Source organism: Sceloporus occidentalis, unplaced genomic scaffold, assembly GCF_023333645.1.
Source record: "Sceloporus occidentalis isolate IW3139 unplaced genomic scaffold, rSceOcc1.0.p SCAF_45, whole genome shotgun sequence".
In the NCBI taxonomy this organism is placed as follows: domain Eukaryota; kingdom Metazoa; phylum Chordata; class Lepidosauria; order Squamata; family Phrynosomatidae; genus Sceloporus; species Sceloporus occidentalis.
The window spans coordinates 1,422,273-1,442,615 of record NW_028317025.1 but is presented as its reverse complement, the minus strand read 5'-3'; the positions used below and the strand labels follow the sequence as shown (position 1 = coordinate 1,442,615).

General features: G+C 41.1%; 1 protein-coding gene across 1 annotated transcript in view; it reads right to left on the bottom strand.

Annotated features, from left to right (window-relative positions):
- Positions 1-1,920: 1,920 nt before the first annotated feature.
- LOC149289428 (potassium/sodium hyperpolarization-activated cyclic nucleotide-gated channel 2-like) overlaps positions 1,921-20,343 on the bottom strand; it is a 38,556-nt gene continuing 20,133 nt past the window's right edge. Inside the window, exons 3-8 of the mRNA XM_089490571.1 lie at positions 7,887-8,048; positions 6,361-6,579; positions 6,002-6,148; positions 5,496-5,736; positions 3,039-3,203; positions 1,921-2,816 (exon numbers count right to left, since the gene is read on the bottom strand). Coding sequence (XP_089346697.1) covers positions 1,921-2,816; positions 3,039-3,203; positions 5,496-5,736; positions 6,002-6,148; positions 6,361-6,579; positions 7,887-8,048 — 1,830 coding nt within the window. The remainder of the gene's footprint in view (positions 2,817-3,038; positions 3,204-5,495; positions 5,737-6,001; positions 6,149-6,360; positions 6,580-7,886; positions 8,049-20,343) is intronic.

The following is a 20,343-nucleotide window of genomic DNA, read 5'->3' as shown; positions in this document are numbered from 1 at the left end:
CGATGCGTTTTACCTCTGCCCCCAAGACTTACCAGAGCAGACTCCCGGGTGTCTTGCGGGGCCGGCGGGGGACACCTACGCAATACGCGTATACAACTTCCGGTGCCGGCACATCCGCTGAGTCCCGGCACCGGAAGTTGTATACGCGTATTGCGTAGATGTCCCCCGCCGGCCCCGCAAGACACCCGGGAGTCTGCTCTGGTAAATGGGGGGGGGGGGGCGGAGGAGGATAGTGGCAGCATATCTCGGGTGGGGGAGCATGGCAGCATATCTCGGGTGGGGGAGAGTGGCAGATTATCTCGGGGGGGGGGGGGGGGGGGGGACACAGAGTGGCAGCATGTCTATTAAAAAGAAATTTTCTTTAAAAAAGCACCAAACTTTTAGGGTGCGGCCTATATCCGAGCCAATACGGTATATAACTGATTATCTTCTTTTCACAAAAGATTTTTGATGGGACTACCCCTCACTAGGATGCATTTGAAAGCAACACCTTTCTGCCAAACAAAGAGAAAAGTGAGCTTTGTGCCAGGTTGCAACCTCAGACGGTCGCTTCAATTATTATACCCCGTGACTGGTTGCTGAATGATGGTTGTTTTCGCCACCTACCCATTTCCCTGCATACAACAGGATTTTTTATAGTACAGATTATACAGGTATATATATCTTAATATACAGCTGTTTGATATACACAATATGGCTTTCTAAAATACACTCCATGGATTAAGGAAGATGGTGGCATTAGTGGGATATTTAATAGTAAATTAATAATAAAGTTCTGTGGGTTTAAACTATCCTAAGCAGCTGTATGGCGCCCTGATGACGGGCAATTGCTCCACTTCATAACATCTTCAAAAGGTTTGAAGATGATAGTTACTTCCCCACTGAATAGCTAGGCTGAGTACCCAGACAATCAGCACAGATGGTGCAGGTATGCATATTAATCAGATTTTAACATGCACCCATGAATTCAGATTTTTTTTTTCCTGTGGCATTGGTACCTATGTCACAAACTATGCACAGATCACACAAGGCGGCCGCAGATTTGCTACAAGTTATTCCTAAACAGTGGGTCATTGATATCTCATGATCCTACGTTATTAAGTTTAGTTTTTGCTATAAAAGGGAGCTTTAACTTTGCAACTACTACCTATAACAAATTGATATCACATGCTACAATCGTAACCTCTTTCAATAATAGTTTATATATAAATATACGTGTCAGATTTTTATAAGGGAAAAAAAAAAGTCGGCAACTACTACATGACCCTCAACCATGACACTGTCACTGGATCATAATAGTCCTAAAGTAGACTTAATCTCCTTGACAAACCGCCTGCAGTTTGCTAGACCTACCAACTGGCTTAATTTGTTTTGGGCAGGAAAAGCCTAACAGTGACTTCAGCTTCTCTGCAACTGTAATGACAACCGTCTCTGCCATTACAATCCAGCTTCCATGTTACGGAACAGGAGTTGAAGCACCAAGTGATGATAAAGTGTGTTTGTCACTTACAATACAGTTACTAACAAGTGGTCATATCATCACAGTCCTTAACACTGCCACTGATTATTATTATTTTTTTTTAATAAGTGATAGATGTCATTACTATATGCGTGGGAAGTTTGACCATATGTCCTCAACTAAAACCGATTCCTTATTTCAACATCTCAGGGGAGTTTGCCTGTGTTACAATATGAAATTGCTGATGTAATATAAAGCTTTAACAATTTGTGCACAAAATAACCCCTCTGTTGTTATGAGGACTGTAGTAGATTGCTCTGCTCCTCAAGGGAAAGGAATAATGCAGCACAAATTAAAGGAGTGGGCACAATTTTTACTATGTCAACCTCCTTTATAATTGCACACCATCAATTACCTGTCCCACTCTTTGCAGGGCAGGTGGATTATCCGCTTTCACTGTGTCACAAGTTAGCAGACAGCCGTCCCCTCCCAGGATCAGTATCTGGGGCACTGACCACTGAATCCTTCCTGCCCCCTAATGAGGTATCCCCTGCCGAGTCTGAAACACCAGCAACTGAACCAGATGAGGAAAGCTGGTGTGAAAGGGTCAACCGAGCAGGAACAGGAGCCCTTGGCCCAGATTGTGGCCCAAACCCTCCTCCCTTAGCCCCCGGAGGAGTGAAGCTGCCAGCAGTTGAAGGGGGAGCTGGTGGGCTACGAAGCTGTGATGCCCCCTGCGGCAGCGAGGGCTGTGATGCAGACAGCGGGCGAGATTCACGGGTGAGCGTGCCAGAGTGTAAAGAATGGGTACTCTTGTAGACAGAAAGCCTATGAGGGGAAACAGAAGCGCCAGACTGAGTTAGAGATAATTGTGAACCTGTTTGGCCCTTTGCTGGATACGCAAAGTTCTGGGAGACTCGTGGAGATTGCAAAGGGGGGCTGGCGATGACAGTGGTGGATCCACGTTGAGCTTGATGTGGGGGAGGATGGTGCTGCAAGAGTTGGAGAGGTGGCTGGAACAAGGCTGGAGACAGAGAGAACGCCCCAGGCCCTCCTTGAGCATACTGTAGCCTTCTCATGATGCGGGGGGATCCCACCAGTGGGCTAGCCATAGGAGGACAAAAACTCATGGCTACAGCCTGTTGCAGGGTAGCTATGGCTGAAGTAACCTGCGGTTGAGGTGATGGTGGATTGCAGGTGGCATACATCCCCCCGCTAATTTGATGTAGTTCTGCCTGCTGCACCATTTCCCGGTCATACTTTACAATTTCCTGGATTATCTCATTCTCCTGATTGTTGAAGACCCCTGAATTCAGATCATGTTGAACCTTGTGCATGAGAATGGAGTTCTTCTTCCCTGTGGGTTAGATCAAGGTTATATACAATTCACTTAGAGTAGCTTAATTTTATTTTGCTTGTAATCTGTCTAAAATTCTCAACCTGTCATAATATATCACATACGTCAATAAGGTAATACTTTTTATGCTATATGGTTAAGTGGTGAAGGTAGGGAGAAAATGGTGTACTCATGTAATAAACAAATATAGAAGGGATGAGGTAGACCTGCAGATATCCTTACCAATCCTGTCCAGTCTGTCTATGGCCACGGTCTCAAATGCACGCCTCATCATCGGGTATTCCTCCAAAACCTCATTGAAATGATCCACGGAAAGAGAGTAGAGTCGGCAGTACGTATCAGCGCGGACACTGGCTGTGCGTCGGCCACGGGTCAACAGGCAGATCTCTGACCAACACAAAAAAAAACAATTACAATGTTTGATTCAGTGGGATTGCTACTTGTATATTCTCCAGGCATCTGTAATTAATGCCTCTTAAACATTGTCCACTAATACTGTACACCACTATGCAAGGGAAGAGTAAGTGAATGCAATCCCTAAACTGAAGCAAATGATTACCCGTTACTGAGCACAGTAAGCAAGATATGCACTGCCACTTAAGCAACATGTCCCACAGTGTCATCTTTGTCGCCAAACAGTTGCAAGGGCCACCTTTGCCCCAAACAGCTTATCCGTGCCCCCAAACAGCCTGCCTGTTTTGACACCACCTGATTAATCATCCCAAAAGCCTACATGTCACCTCTTTTCCCCAAAAAACTTACACATTCATGCTGATATACACCTACACATAAATACATACACATTCATGCTCATATACACAATCATGTTAGGACACACACTTATACATAAATTCTCATTCTAACATACATTCATACATACTCCCCTTCCCTACCCTCCCACTGACCAGCTCCCCTTACCTCACCTGCACATTTCTCTCTGGTGCTCGCACCACTGTTCGAGCTGCCTTGCTTTTATATAATATGACCCTGGTTGCATTTCTGCCTCCCTGTGCAGGGGAACAATTTGTACGATCACCAGAGTGGTTAGCTCTGGGCAAATGGCAGAAGACCATAGTTTGTTATGCCACTGCCAATACCATTTAGAATACAGCGTGCACATAAGGATAAGAGGAAGCCAGCAGCGTTGCTTAAAGGGACACTACAGCCATCATTTGTACTTTAATGCATGATATAACTGAGAGAACCCTTTTAAATCTACATGATGTCCCTACTACAAATGCACGGATGGGTTCTCCAGAATCCCCATTTGCATTTGCCTCTTTGCCTACTTGAACATATAAATTTAGACCAATATGCTCCATCACTGTCTCAGTGAACACCATCGGCTGATCGTTCGAGATATCTATGCAGAAAGCCCACCCCACTGACTAAATTGAAAGCTTTTCCTGCCACTGATTGGCTGCTGGAGTGCCCCTCTAACTTCATAATTGAAACAGACATTGATAAAATTATATTTAAACAACTAAATTAACATTAAAAACAATAGAAATTCCTGGCACGTCTAGCTGGTGGCCAAGGTCTGCACTGGTAGGAAGTGGAAATGTTCAACTCCTCCTACCCTCCAGGAAGTATTACCGTATTTGCTCGATTATAAGACGAGTTTTTTTCCAGAGCAAATGCTCTGAAAAATACCCCACGTCTTATAATCGGGGTCGTCTTATAATCAGACCTCAAATAGGTCTGACAATGAGACTAAGATCCAGATCCCCCGCAGCGCAGCAGGGGACCTGGATCCTCCTGACTCCCCCCCCCCCCCCAACTTACCGGTGCTTCTGAGTCCCTGGTGTGTAGCCGGGGCAGCATGTAGATGTCTATGTCATTCGCGTAGACAACTTCCGCCGCAGCCGGAAGGAGGTGCGGTTAGCAGCGGGGGTTGTCTGCGTCCATCGAGCAGACCTTTCCCGGCTGTCAGAGATCAGAGTTCCGCTCACCGGTGTGGGGAATTCTCTCTGACAGTCTGGGGGGTGTATGCGCGATGGCGCTAACCGCATCTCCTTCCGGCTGCGGCGGAAGTTGTCTACGCGAATCACGTAGACGTCTACACGCTGCCCCGGCTACACACCAGGGACTCAGAAGCACCGGTAAGTTTTTTTTTTTTGGGGGGGGGGGGTTAAATGGGGGGCATAAGGCATTTCTGTAGGCAGAGTGCTCTATGAAATGCCTTTTAACCCCCTAAATGCCACTCTGCCTCCTGAAATGCCTTATACCTCCCTATATGCCACTCTAAGTAACATTTTGTCTGGAGAGACTTTTCCCATTCTAAGGATTTTTTTCCTGCAGATATTTTTTCAGGCCCATCTATTATTGCTAATTACAACTGTGACAACAGTTCTCAAACTATTTGTCCAAGATAAGTAACCATATTTGCATATTTATTTAAAATATCACCATCATAAACAGTACATGGAAACTTTAAAATGTTAAATACATCAAACGCGTATGTTTCTGTACTCTACATGCACCTATGGATGCACTCATATACATACTGGTATTATGCAATGAATATTTTTACTCGAGCTAGAACAGAAAATAATCACTGTTCTTTTAGCTCCATCTTTAACAGTTGATTTCTGCGTCACAAAGGACCAAAGCAAAACTGACCCTGAATCACAAGTTGGGAGTGCCGGGAGATGCATGGGATTGCAAAGAACATCTTACCTCCAAAGTATGACCCATCTGAGAGCTTGACCTCCTTGTTGCCTTTGGTAAGGACACTAACCACTCCATGTTGAATGAAGTACATCTTCTTTCCAATGGTTCCTTCACGAATGATGTAATCTGTCGGCTGGAAAACTTCAAACTTCAGTTTGGTCAGCATGGCTGTCACAAAGCAGGGGTCAGCATTGGCAAAGAGTGGCATAGATGCTACAAGCTTCCGGCAGTTAAAGTTCACAATTTCCTAGTAACGAGAAAAATTAAGAATTTGAAAGAGGACAACATATAGGGAACAACTGTAGTGCTGGGGGAAAATGCTGAAGGAAGAATAGAGGAAATAGCATACAGCATATCAAATTAGAAAAAAAACATTTTACCCATATCTTACAACCCAAAAGAATCCTTGTCCATTGCATCACAGCTAAATTTAATTCTTATACCTGCAGACATCCCCTGTGCAGGCACTCACTCCTAACATTACCCATGTGTAATGGCTTCCAAGCAATCACCTCTCGCAGGGGTTCATTAAGTTCCTCTAGGATGCTGTCTTCATCAAACATCTTGCCCTGGTAACGATGCTCATAATAATCATGTATCCTTTGGCGAAAATCAGCTGGCAGCTTATGAAAGGACATGTACTGTTCCACTTGCTTGTACTATTGAGAAATTGAAGAAATACATTATAGAAGTAATTATAGAGAGCTATACCATGGGGATGATGATCATTATGCAGGTGCCAGAGCCACAACTTCAGAGACAGAGTGTGTTATTTCAAAATACAGAAAGACTAAGTCATACCACCATGCAATCAAAAGTGGGAAGGCAATGAAGTACTTTCAATCCCCGTCCCTACCCCGCACCTCCTCACCTTCTCTTGATATTGCCTTCGGGAAGAGTCCAGTGACTGGATAAGAGCCGTGGCATGTCCTATGAACATGGCATAGCATGTAGCGCCCACTATCATGCTCAGCATGGTGAGCCAGATGTCAGTCATGCTCTCGGGAGCCTGGCGCCCATACCCGATGCACAGCATGTGGCTCATGGCTTTGAACAGGGCGAAGGAGTACAACTCACTCCATGTGTCGTTCTGCACAAGGGCACAAACAGGAAGACAGAGTTATCATCCAGCAGGAAATGCCCATCCCTCTTCTGCCAGCTAGGAAGGAAGCAAGCACAGTGAGAGAAACTGGTGCACATGTGCCTGTGCTGACAATATGTGGCATGAATGAAGCATGCCACAAATGTGCATACATATGTAGTGTGCAAGGACATGGGCCTCACGCCCCCAAGGACTCATGTAAAGATGCATGCTGCAACCATCCAGGAGCACGCATCTGGTTTGTGCACATACACGTGTGCAAAACACGGTGTCCAACACTCATGCACTAATATGATGCGTCTCTCTGACAGATCCAATACATCGCCCTGGACCCAACTACAGAGCACACATTACCCAATTTAGAAGAACGAAGATATGCTTGAGCTGGGATTACTGAAAGGAGAGTGAAAGAGGATGAAGAGGAGAGTTTTAGCAAAACAACAAGGTGAAAAGATGGTATGGCTGATAATACTGACAAGTATGGAAAACAGTGCATTGCAGTAAAGAAATGGAGATTATGTGGAGATTGAAGAAGTAAAGTCAACAAAACAATGTAAAGGTTAAAAAAAAAACCAAAAACAGCAGAAGTGAGATCAGAAAATATGGGAAGAGCTATGGGGGTAAAAAAGTAACAAGGGTAAAATGGGATAAAAAGGGTATTCTAAAAAAGGAACAGGTGGAAATAATAAAAAGAAAACAGAGACAAAGCAAATAAATTATGATAAAAGAATAACAAAATTAGAAAGGATAAAGTGGGGGAAGCAGAAAGGAAGAGATAAAAATCTATAAATTTTCCTGTGCTGAGCTGTTCATTTGCAGCGCAGACACACACCAAGTTACTGATCCCTCTCTTCTGGGCACTACCCAGGCCCTCTGTGAATTCTCAAGTGCCAGCTTGCAGCTTCTTGGCACCTGTCTCATGTGACAAGCATGATCAAAGTAGGAGCTTCAAGGACTTAACTCCTACTCTACCTGACACAAGAGCATTCAACTTTCCTAGCAGATTAGCTTGAGTTTCAGAAGATCTTGACAGTATAACAGTATATTGGAATTCCATGGCCTCAAAATTAGTGTAATTAAGTTCTTAAGGGTCTTTATCACGTATAACAATCTCTGCAAGGTGCTACATAATGACAATATATTTTTTAATTATTATTATTTATTTATTTATTTTTAACATTGACACCTACAGATCTACATACAAACCGACAGGAGTAGAATTGCATTATGAGAGGTAGCAGAGAGAAATTAGAGAAATTAATGTGATAGAAAGTAACAGAGTAAATGGCACTTACCACCATTCTATTTATAGAGACCCAGCAGTTACTGGGGAAATCCTGGAGCATAGGAACTAGAAATTGAAGACACCCATCCCAATGGCAGAGGAGCAGCATCATAGCAATCAGGTTGATAATCCGCATCACTGCGCTGGCAAGGTCATAGGTCATGTGGAAAACCTGCAAAGAGACCAGTGCGAATGCTTAGCATATAAGCAAATATTCATGTAGGAACTTGCTTTCTTTAAATTAGACTTCTTAAGTCATGATTCGCTGAGACGGATTGCAAGATGTAAAGCAGTCATAAAGCTAATGTGTCAATTGTGTTATAACTCCCCGAGTACTCTATGCATAATAAAGGGCTATTCCCTTGAAATTTATATGCAAGAATTGAGCCTAAATAATCCAAATAGGTGACTTTCAAGAAACCTTACACAGTGTGGTCCAAGCTATTCTTGGAACTAAAGTTAAATTGACCCTTCATAATGTAAAGTGAAAACGGCAAGAAGAAAATAGCAACTCGTCGGCAAACTCTCGTACCAACTCCCTCTTTAGAGAATAAAGGTGCCTATAGCATAAAACATATTTTGATTCCTTGATCTGCAGGTGTACTGCAACTCTGTTGGATTATGAATAAAGCCTGTTAAACTCAAAGTTTTGTTAATAGTTGTTTTCATGGCTCTGTATGACATTAGGGCCTCTTTTGTCTCCATGTATTGATTGAAAGTTGTTTGCAGCAGAAGTACTGCCAGTGAGCGCACTGATATCCATCCTGCTTGGCAGTACATAATTCATGACAACACCAGTCGATTTTGACAAGTTAAGATTTTCTATAGTGGTTCAGTAGTTCATTAATAGGCATTTAAATTAGTAGAGGGGTCAATGAGATGCTAGAGGGTAACACTAGTTGCCCCCTGTTGCAAACGGGAAAAACCAAACAGCTGGGTCAGCAGGGAGTAGAGAAATCCTAACTGCTTTACAGGGACTATGTTTTGGGCAGTTGGTAAAAGAGTCAAGTTAGAAAGATGTGTTAGATTTAGTATTTATTTACAAATGGATGTCACTTGTAGGAGTGTGAACTAACCTAGGGGTTTCTAGTTTTTATAAATATATGGTTTGATGGGGGTAAATTGAATTGGCCGGCTTCAAAGATGTCCCAAACAGGACATGGGACAGGATTACCAGATTTGGAAAGAATAGTTTTCCAAATTCTGCCCCCATGTCCTATTTGGGTCATATTTGAAGCCAGATAATTCAATATACCACATCAAACCATACTTGTTTGAAAACTAAACACCTCAGAGTATTTCAAATAGTGGTATTTTAACATTCACCATGTACTAATTTTACCACCAGCCTTTGCCAAAGTTTGTGGAAGTATTTTTAGGTGTGAATTTCAAGCCATTAGTATTTATGTCCCTGACAAACAACACCCCAATGTGTGTTCAGCAACATCTTCTGAGTACAATGATACCACCAATGCATGGGCTTGTTGGATAGTTTGGGGGGCTAAAAGGGTACATTTATTTTCTTTTCATTTTGACATCTGGCTTGTGCCCATGTCCTATTTGGGCATATTTTTTTTTTAAAACTAGACACCTCATTGGTGTTTGAAAAGCTAGTATTTTAACTCTTTCCATGCCAGGATTTTTAGGAAGATACAGCACTAAACTTTTTTCTTTAGAAACGGTATGGTTCCCCTGATGGTGACATCACTACATAATTATTTTTAAATGTTACCAAATATTTATTTACTTTAACTATTTTTATTTTTTCCAATTGTATTTATTTATTTTTACTAATCACATTGTGATTAGTAATCTGGGTTTAATGGATTGCATGGTTGAATGCAGTACTTGAAGTCAACCTGGAAGGAGAGCCCAGAGTTCCACATAAGGAGGAAACTTTTTTTTTTTTTTTTTTTATTTAGGCAAAATCTCTAGATTTCCGTGTTGCTGAATGCCTTGACATCTTAGATCGCTTTCTAAGCTTCTTTAATGCCATGACGTTCTAGGCACAACATCGGCCGTTAACTATTTTTTCCGTGACGTGCCTGGCATGTTATTGGTCATTAAGGGGTCAAGGAGGCAAAAAGCATTATTAGATGTGCCAATACACACCTAGAGGAGAAAAACTGTCAGGTTAACAAAAAATTGGTGATAAAACATTTTCAGATGTATAAAGAAGGAATAATTAAAGACAAGTAAAGGGAGTTATATTAATGAGGATAATAATCTAGCGGATTGCCTAATTACTTCTGTGCAGGATTTGCATAGGAAGATGAAGGGAAGGGGCATCATTTAGAAAGGAAAAACAGTGAGACATCTAAAGCATTTGAGTTTACAGAGGAAAACGTTCTACTTGAACACTCCAAAGAAGAAACAGACAAATACGTGGGACCCAAAGTTATTAAAGGAGACACGGAATGTCCGGGCAAAACCTTTAGAAGACTTATTAAACCAGTTGGTATTCATCGGAATAGTTCAAGAAGAGAGGGTGTTGGTAATTGTGGTACCACATCCAAAGAAAACTCTGCAACCTACAGACCAGTAAGTCTTATACCAGTAGTTGGTAAATTAATGGAAACCATGGTAAAGGAAAGGCTAGTTCAGTATGTGAAACAGCATGTGCTTATTGTAGGCGGATCTTGTCCATCTAAATTTATTTTTTTGCTCGGTTGACTAAAATAATAGACCAGAGAGGAGCAATGCATATAGCCTACCTAGATTTCAGTAAGGCATTTGACACTGCTATGGGGGACAGTGTTTGAGTTTGGATGTTTGGACTTAAAAATCCCAAGGCAGAATAAAGCATTGGATGCACTGTTCTGTCAGTAACAACATAAGAGAGAGAATTGGGAGTAATTATTTCTGAGGACTTAAAAGTAAGCAGGTAATGCAATAATGTGTCAACAAAAGCAAGCAGAGTGTTGGGTTATATAGCTAGAGGCATTAGTAGCAGGATGATGGTGGTGGTTCATGCACACACATGCAGAGCTGAACACATTTATAACAGACATTTTCAGCAGGTTTTTTTTTCACTTTAGCAATATGCAAAGTTTGTGCATCCCCAAAATTAAACTAGACATTGCTCTCATTATAAGCCATACTTTTTATTCATGTTGGATCATAATAACCAACTAATCAGACCACCACAATGCTTACCAGTGGCGTCGCTACAGGGGGGCAATTGCCCCCCCTAGGATATTCCTTGCCCCCCCTGTTGCCCCCCCGCCGAATTTGGAGTCACCCAGGTCAGTCCCGCAATGGGACTTTAGCCTCTCGACTGCTAACGACGGCATTGTGCCGTCGCTAGCAGTCCCAGTCTGGTGCTAACGACGGCACCATGCCGTCACTAGCACTACCCTACCTTGATGGAGGTCTGTGGACCTCCATCACCACCTACCCCGGCGATCCGCCCCTCAAACTGAAGGGCATCACTGGGGCCACCCGATCCGCCCGGTGACTTCACCGCGCAACTTTATTAACAACTGACAATTGTCAGTTAAAGAGGTATGGGGGCATGCTGCTTAGATGCCTGTATCTCAGGCATCTAAGCAGCTACAGACCCCCAACATATACCGTTGGAAAGGTAATTACTTCACCTTTTTAAGGGTATATAGCTTGTAAAAGGAATAAAAAAAATTAAGTTAAAAAAATAAAAATTTAAAAAAAGTTTAAAAAATTATTTAATCATAAAAAAAAAAAAAGTTTAAGTATTCTAGCTAAATGATCCACTGTGGTAGCCAATGTTACCACAGTGATCATATAGCTATAAAAAGTCACATTCCCTTTTTAAAAATGGCCGATATTAATTTTTAATCCCATGATCCCTTTGATCATGTGGTTAAATTTAGCCAACGGTAGAGGGAGGCAATTTTTGAAATCCTGATGAACTGCAAATATTAATAAAATCAGCCATTAACCCTGTGTGGTACGTGAGTAACCATCTTATCCCTGGAGCGCCTTGCATTTTTACTGCAAAACTTATTTTTGCTGTAAAAGTGATTTTTTTCTCCCTTTACCATCATTTCTTTGGGCTTGTAAGGGGAAAGAATGGTGTGTGCTTCTGTGAGTGAATGTATGGAAAGTATGGTGTGTGCTTCTGCGAGTGAATGGAGATATGAAAGGCGTGTGAAAGATCAGTAATTAGGGTTGAAGCCTTGACGTGGCATTACTGCTCACGTAGGAAGTTAAATTATGGTACAAAAAGTACACATTTGCACGAACTACACCCCTTGGCGCATCAAATGAGGGTCTCTATGTGTTTCTAGTACAAACCTGAAGTGCGCAAGACACAAATGAACATGTCGCTATGGTTAGAATTATTTGTGCAGTCAACTTTTGTCCTAGAAATACATGTAGCCCCTCATTTGAAGCTCCAAGGGGCGTAGTTTCTTAAAATGGATGACTTGTCCGAATGAGGGAGAGCATGCGTTAATATGTGGATGAATTGTCTGAATGAGGGAGAGCATGAGTTAATGTGTGGATGAATTGTCTGAATGAGGGAGAGCATGAGTTAATATGTGGATGAATTGTCTAAATGAGGGAGAGCATGAATTAATGTGTTTGTGTGTATCATAGATGTATAATTGTTGAAGGGCAAAGATGGCACTAGCAGGATGTTTGAGCCTTGGGGACCAAGATGGCACAGGCAGGGTGTATATGGGACAAAGATTGCAAATCTTGTGTGTTATCTGGGTGCTGGCCAGGTTCTATGTGGGCAGTGTGGACGCCAGGGCTGACTTACCTCCCCCGGGTTAGCCCCCCCATATTAAATTTTTTTACAAAAGATCATGGCATTTGTTAGATCATTGTTAGATCAGGTTTGATCAACTGTTTTTTTCGTTAGATCTACTCTAAAATAGGCAATATTAACAATCTTTTTCAGGGGGGGCTAACCCGTAGCCAGCCCCCCCTCAACAAAAATTTCAACAAAATGTTACTGATTATGATAGCTCTACGTTAGATCAGGTTTGATCAGACAACATTTTTGTTAGATCTAGTCTAATTACTGAGATATTGCATATTTAATGAGGGGGGGCTGGCCCCCCCTCAACTGAAATTTGGATTTTTTTTAATGGATCTTGGTAGATATTCGTTAGATCAGGTTAGATCAACTGTTTTTTTCGTTAGATCTACCACGCAGGAGGCGGTATTCACAATCCTATTTTGTGTGCGGGGGATGGGTACACATACGGTCTGGCCCCCCCTCAACTGAAATTTTGATTTTTTTTTAATGGATCTTGGTAGATATTCGTTAGATCAGGTTAGATCAACAGTTTTTTCGTTAGATCTATCACACAGGAGGCGATATTCACAATCCTATTTTGTGTGCGGGGGATGGGTATACATACGGTCTGGCCCCCCCTCAACTGAAATTTGGATTTTTTTTAATGGATCTTGGTAGATATTCGTTAGATCAGGTTAGATCAACAGTTTTTTTCGTTAGATCTACCACGCAGGAGGCGGTATTCACAATCCTATTTTGTGTGCGGGGGATGGGTACACATACGGTCTGGCCCCCCCTCAACTGAAATTTGGATTTTTTTTAATGGATCTTGGTAGATATTCGTTAGATCAGGTTAGATCAACAGTTTTTTTCGTTAGATCTACCACGCAGGAGGCGGTATTCACAATCCTATTTTGTGTGCGGGGGATGGGTACACATACGGTCTGGCCCCCCCTCAACTGAAATTTGGATTTTTTTTAATGGATCTTGGTAGATATTCGTTAGATCAGGTTAGATCAACTGTTTTTTTCGTTAGATCTATCACACAGGAGGCGATATTCACAATCCTATTTTGTGTGCGGGGGATGGGTATACATAGGGGCTGGCCCCCCCTCAACTGAAATTTGGATTTTTTTTTATGGATCTTGGTAGATATTCGTTAGATCAGGTTAGATCAACAGTTTTTTTCGTTAGATCTACCACGCAGGAGGCGGTATTCACAATCCTATTTTGTGTGCGGGGGATGGGTACACATACGGTCTGGCCCCCCCTCAACTGAAATTTGGATTTTTTTTAATGGATCTTGGTAGATATTCGTTAGATCAGGTTAGATCAACTGTTTTTTTCGTTAGATCTACCACGCAGGAGGCGGTATTCACAATCCTATTTTGTGTGCGGGGGATGGGTACACATACGGTCTGGCCCCCCCTCAACTGAAATTTGGATTTTTTTTAATGGATCTTGGTAGATATTCGTTACATCAGGTTAGATCAACAGTTTTTTTCGTTAGATCTACCACGCAGGAGGCGGTATTCACAATCCTTTTTTGTGTGCGGGGGATGGGTACACATACGGTCTGGCCCCCCCTCAACTGAAATTTGGATTTTTTTTAATGGATTTTGGTAGATATTCGTTAGATCCGGTTAGATCAACTGTTTTTTTCGTTAGATCTACCACGCAGGAGGCGGTATTCACAATCCTATTTTATGTGCGGGGGGATGGGTATACATACGGGCTGGCCCCCCCTCAACTGAAATTTGGAAAAACAATTATGGATTTTGGTAGATATTCGTTAGATCTGGTTAGATCAACAGTTTGTTTCGGTTGGAGGGACAACCCATATGTATTCCCATCCCCCCGCACACTATATAGGATTGTCAATACCCCCTCTTGTGTGATAGATCTAACAAAAAAAACAGTTGATCTAACCGGATCTAATGAATATCTACCAAAATACATGAAAAAAATTCCAAATTTCAGTTGAGGGGGGGCCAACCCGTATGTATACCCCCCCCCCGCACAAAAAATAGGATTGTGAATACCGCCTCCTGCGTGGTAGATCTAACGAAAAAAACTATTGATCTTACCAGATCTAAAGAATATCTACCAAAATCCATTAAACAAATTCCAAATTTCAGTTGAGGGGGGGCCAACCCGTATGTATTGCCATCCCCCGCACACAAAATAGGATTGTGAATACAGCCTACTGGGTGATAGATCTAACGAAACAAACTGTTGATCTAACCAGATCTAACGAATATCTACCAAAATCCATAATTTTTTTTAATGGATCTTGGTAGATATTCGTTAGATCAGGTTAGATCAACAGTTTTTTTCGTTAGATCTACCACGCAGGAGGCGGTATTCACAATCCTATTTTGTGTGCGGGGGATGGGTACACATACGGTCTGGCCCCCCCTCAACTGAAATTTGGATTTTTTTTAATGGATCTTGGTAGATATTCGTTAGATCAGGTTAGATCAACTGTTTTTTTCGTTAGATCTATCACACAGGAGGCGATATTCACAATCCTATTTTATGTGCGGGGGGATGGGTATACATACGGGCTGGCCCCCCCTCAACTGAAATTTGGAAAAACAATTATGGATTTTGGTAGATATTCGTTAGATCTGGTTAGATCAACAGTTTGTTTCGGTTGGAGGGACAACCCATATGTATTCCCATCCCCCCGCACACTATATAGGATTGTCAATACCCCCTCTTGTGTGATAGATCTAACAAAAAAAACAGTTGATCTAACCGGATCTAATGAATATCTACCAAAATACATGAAAAAAATTCCAAATTTCAGTTGAGGGGGGGCCAACCCGTATGTATACCCCCCCCGCACAAAAAATAGGATTGTGAATACCGCCTCCTGCGTGGTAGATCTAACGAAAAAAACTATTGATCTTACCAGATCTAAAGAATATCTACCAAAATCCATTAAACAAATTCCAAATTTCAGTTGAGGGGGGCCAACCCGTATGTATTGCCATCCCCCGCACACAAAATAGGATTGTGAATACAGCCTACTGGGTGATAGATCTAACGAAACAAACTGTTGATCTAACCAGATCTAACGAATATCTACCAAAATCCATAATTTTTTTTCCAAATTTCAGTTAAGGGGGGGCCAGCCCGTATGTATACCCATCCCCTGCACATAAAATAGGATTGTAATTACCGCCTCCTGTGTGATAGATCTAACGAAAAAAACAGTTGATCTAACCGGATCTAACGAATATCTACCAAAATCCATTAAAAAAAATCCAAATTTCAGTTGGGGGGGCCAACTCGTATGTATACCCATCCCCCGTACACAAAATAGGATTGTGAATACCGCCTCCTGCGTGGTAGATCTAACGAAAAAAACTGTTGATCTAACCGGATCTAACGAATATCTACCAAAATCCATTTTAAAAAATCCAAATTTCAGTTGAGGGGGGGCCAACCCGTATGTATTGCCATCCCCCACAAACAAAATAGGATTGTGAATACCGCCTCCTGCGTGATAGATCTAACGAAAAAAAAACAGTTGATCTAACCTGATCTAACGAATATCTACCAAGATCCATTAAAAAAAATCCAAATTTCAGTTGAGGGGGGGCCAGACCGTATGTGTACCCATCCCCCGCACACAAAATAGGATTGTGAATACCGCCTCCTGCGTGGTAGATCTAACGAAAAAAACTGTTGATCTAACCTGATCTAACGAATATCTACCAAGATCCATTAAAAAAAATCCAAATTTCAGTTGAGGGGGGGCCAGCCCCTATGTATACCCATCCCCCGCACACAAAATAGGATTGTGAATATCGCCTCCTGTGTGATAGATCTAACGAAAAAAACAGTTGATCTAACCTGATCTAACGAATATCTACCAAGATCCATAAAAAAAAATCCAAATTTCAGTTGAGGGGGGGCCAGACCGTATGTGTACCCATCCCCCGCACACAAAATAGGATTGTGAATACCGCCTCCTGCGTGGTAGATCTAACGAAAAAAACTGTTGATCTAACCTGATCTAACGAATATCTACCAAGATCCATTAAAAAAAATCCAAATTTCAGTTGAGGGGGGGCCAGACCGTATGTATACCCATCCCCCGCACACAAAATAGGATTGTGAATATCGCCTCCTGTGTGATAGATCTAACGAAAAAAACTGTTGATCTAACCTGATCTAACGAATATCTACCAAGATCCATTAAAAAAAAATCAAAATTTCAGTTGAGGGGGGGCCAGACCGTATGTGTACCCATCCCCCGCACACAAAATAGGATTGTGAATACCGCCTCCTGCGTGGTAGATCTAACGAAAAAAACAGTTGATCTAACGAATATCTACCAAGATCCATTAAAAAAAATCCAAATTTCAGTTGAGGGGGGCCAGCCCCCCCTCATTAAATATGCAATATCTCAGTAATTAGACTAGATCTAACAAAAATGTTGTCTGATCAAACCTGATCTAACGTAGAGCTATCATAATCAGTAACATTTTGTTGAAATTTTTGTTGAGGGGGGGCTGGCTACGGGTTAGCCCCCCCTGAAAAAGATTGTTAATATTGCCTATTTTAGAGTAGATCTAACGAAAAAAACAGTTGATCAAACCTGATCTAACAATGATCTAACAAATGCCATGATCTTTTGTAAAAAAATTTAATATGGGGGGGCTAACCCGGGGGAGGTGCTGACTTTGGGGTGTGCAACCTGTGATCTATGTCTGTAATTTAGGGGGTTTAAAATATAAATGTTTTTATGTGAATTCCAATTGACCTACACCTGCAAAGCTGGGTTTCTGTGTTATTCTGTAGATCCATATCTGCTATGCTATGTTTCCATACATTAATTATGTATACCTGCAAATACAGGGTTTGTTTGTCTTGTTCAGTTGATTAATACCTGCAATGCTGTTTCCATGTATGTATTTGATCTATACCTGCAATGCTACATTTCATATATTATTATTGTATACCTGCAAATACAGGATTTGTATGTCTGATTCTGTTTATTTGATATATACCTTCAGTGCTGAGATCACAAGTGAATTTCAATTGATCTATACATGCAAAGCTGGGTTTGTGTGTTAGTGTTGATCTATACCTCCTATCAGCAGCAGGATATAATATTTATATATATATATATATATATATATATATATATCGGCAGCAGGGACTAATATTAATATATATGGGCAGCAGGGGCTAATATATATATATCAGCAGCAGGATCTACTATTAAGCCCTGAAATCATTTAGTGCAAAAGTTAAGGTATTGTGTTGTTTAAAGGATTTCAAGGATTAGTCGTACTAAATTGTGGCTTCAGGCTTCCCATGTTGAATGATCAAGTATTGTATTGTCCAATAACAAAAGTATCATTCCATAGCACATTACTTTTGGCAATATATATATATATATATATATATATATATATATATATATATATGTTTTTTCAGTGGTATGATTTAATGGTGGAAATTATTAATGCCCCCCCCAGTTTGACTGTGGTATCTTGTGTGCCCCCCCTATATATTGTTTCTAGAGTCGCCACTGATGCTTACAGTAAATCATATGAATTGGTTTCTAGTTCTTAGCAATGCCCCCCCCCAATCAAAACAGCAAGGGAGATTAATTTAACTCGTAATGCACTTGACTATGGTTTTACACACAAACAGCAAAAATATAAAGTGACCTAGGCTAACAGGCTATTTCAAGTAAAGAATTATGGGGGATTTTTTTTTTTTTTTTATTATTTGGAAACCTAACCATATATAACGCCTAAGCCTTTTACGGCATTTTCCATACCGCTTAGGGAAAGTGTGGAAGAATGCTCAGATTTCACACTCACTGTGGCTGAAGCCTTTAGACATTGTATAGAATGCCTGATTTTCACACTTTGCCTCTAACAAATTTATAACGAAAGACAGGCCAGGCAACCAAATGACAGGAAGCTCACACCGTCTCTACCCAAACATCTGAAATGTACACAACTGGCACCAGTATAAAATAGAAACGAGATATAAAACCAAATGTTTATAGAGGCTTTGGAGATCCCCAAGTTAGATCAGATCTGTACTCTTTTGTTCACGCTGTGTACATATTTATTACAACACTACGTAGCTATTCATCAATAGATTAATTATTTTTTTCACTCATTCTATTTAACACACTCACAATAATGATCCTCAAAAATTACAAACGGTCCCGGTCTGCTCATAAAATATACATTTTAAATGAATTAGTGATTTAGGATCCGTAACTACTTGTCAAGTTCTACATTTTAGGAAGGAAAGAGCACAGCACCAAAAAATATCCTTATATTTAATATAATTAGGATGTATTTTAAACATTGTTACACTGGGTAAGAACTGTAGGCACCAGCTCAGGCTAGTATAGAATTTAAGCATTTTTAATTTTAAGGTAGGGGTTCTGAAATATTTTCAGGAATTAAAAATGTTCTGCCAAAAAGATACCTTTATTCTATAGGGTTCTAATGCTTTCAAATCTGGAGTTACTGTTAATTAGGGTCATAATCCGTGGTTGACAGAGAATTTAAGGGATGGGATTTACATAAGAGTTTCCAGGGAAAGATTCATACTGTGTATTAATGATGTTGTGGATGGTTTCCTTGGGAAAGGTTAAACAAAGCAAATGTTAGGTAAGACAAGTTTACTACTAAGCTTTCAATATATGCAACAGAATTGGCTTTTGTCTACATGTGCTGGATTTAAACGGGTAAAAAAAAAATAACAAAAAGGAAAATCCTTTCGGAAACTATTGTTGCGTTTTACCCAAATAAAAGTTTTAAGCCTCTAATCAAGCTTGTTCCCTATATATTTAGTATTATCAAAAATAACACGCGTTTGAATGTGTAAAATGTATAAAGATACAATTTTAATATTAAATATGCTCCTTTTGTGTTGCTGCCACCCAAGCAGTATTCCTCTTGTACTGGCAATATCATCACACAAAGGGGTGCATACACATACAGGAAACTATATATATATATATAGTATAAAACCATACAATAAAATGCACCCAATGCAACTCACAAATAGCTCACAAGGCTCATCAAACAGAATCTTCTTTAATCTTGGCTCTATAAAATATAAATGGACACCAATGGCACGGACACGAATAAAAAGAAACTTACGATAAAAGGATGTCGCATCAACATATGACTCTAGCTATATAGTCCACATCTCCAAGAAAATTGTCTTCTGCTAGGCTGCTCAATGCATTTTGGCAGCAATCCCACTGGCTTTCTCATGAGAATAAAGTCTCTGTGTTGTCCACCAACCTTCATTTATAGTTTTCTTAACCATGGACCACCACACTTCCATGTACATCATGGCAGAACATACATTTCCTCCCAGTTACCACGGCAAGCCACACACACTTCCGTATACATTGTGGCACCCCTCTTCCATGTATATCATGGTGGAACATCTTTTTCTACCCGGTTTATCGGTTACCATGGCATACATAATCACGAGTGAAAGAGGAGAGAACCTCAGCCCATGCCCAGAAGTTGCCCTAAGCGCCATATAGGTCGCTGGCAACTCTCTGAGCGAAAGGTGAGGGGTTCCAGAGAAATGGTCTACTTAATGGTCTATAGAGAATGTAGGAAAAGGGGAATTTCCCATGTACATCTGTCAATCGCTGCATGGCTGCACGTTTTGTGATGCTTCAATGTGCAAATGCATGGGGGGATTCGTCAGGCTATTTTGCATGCAGGAGATG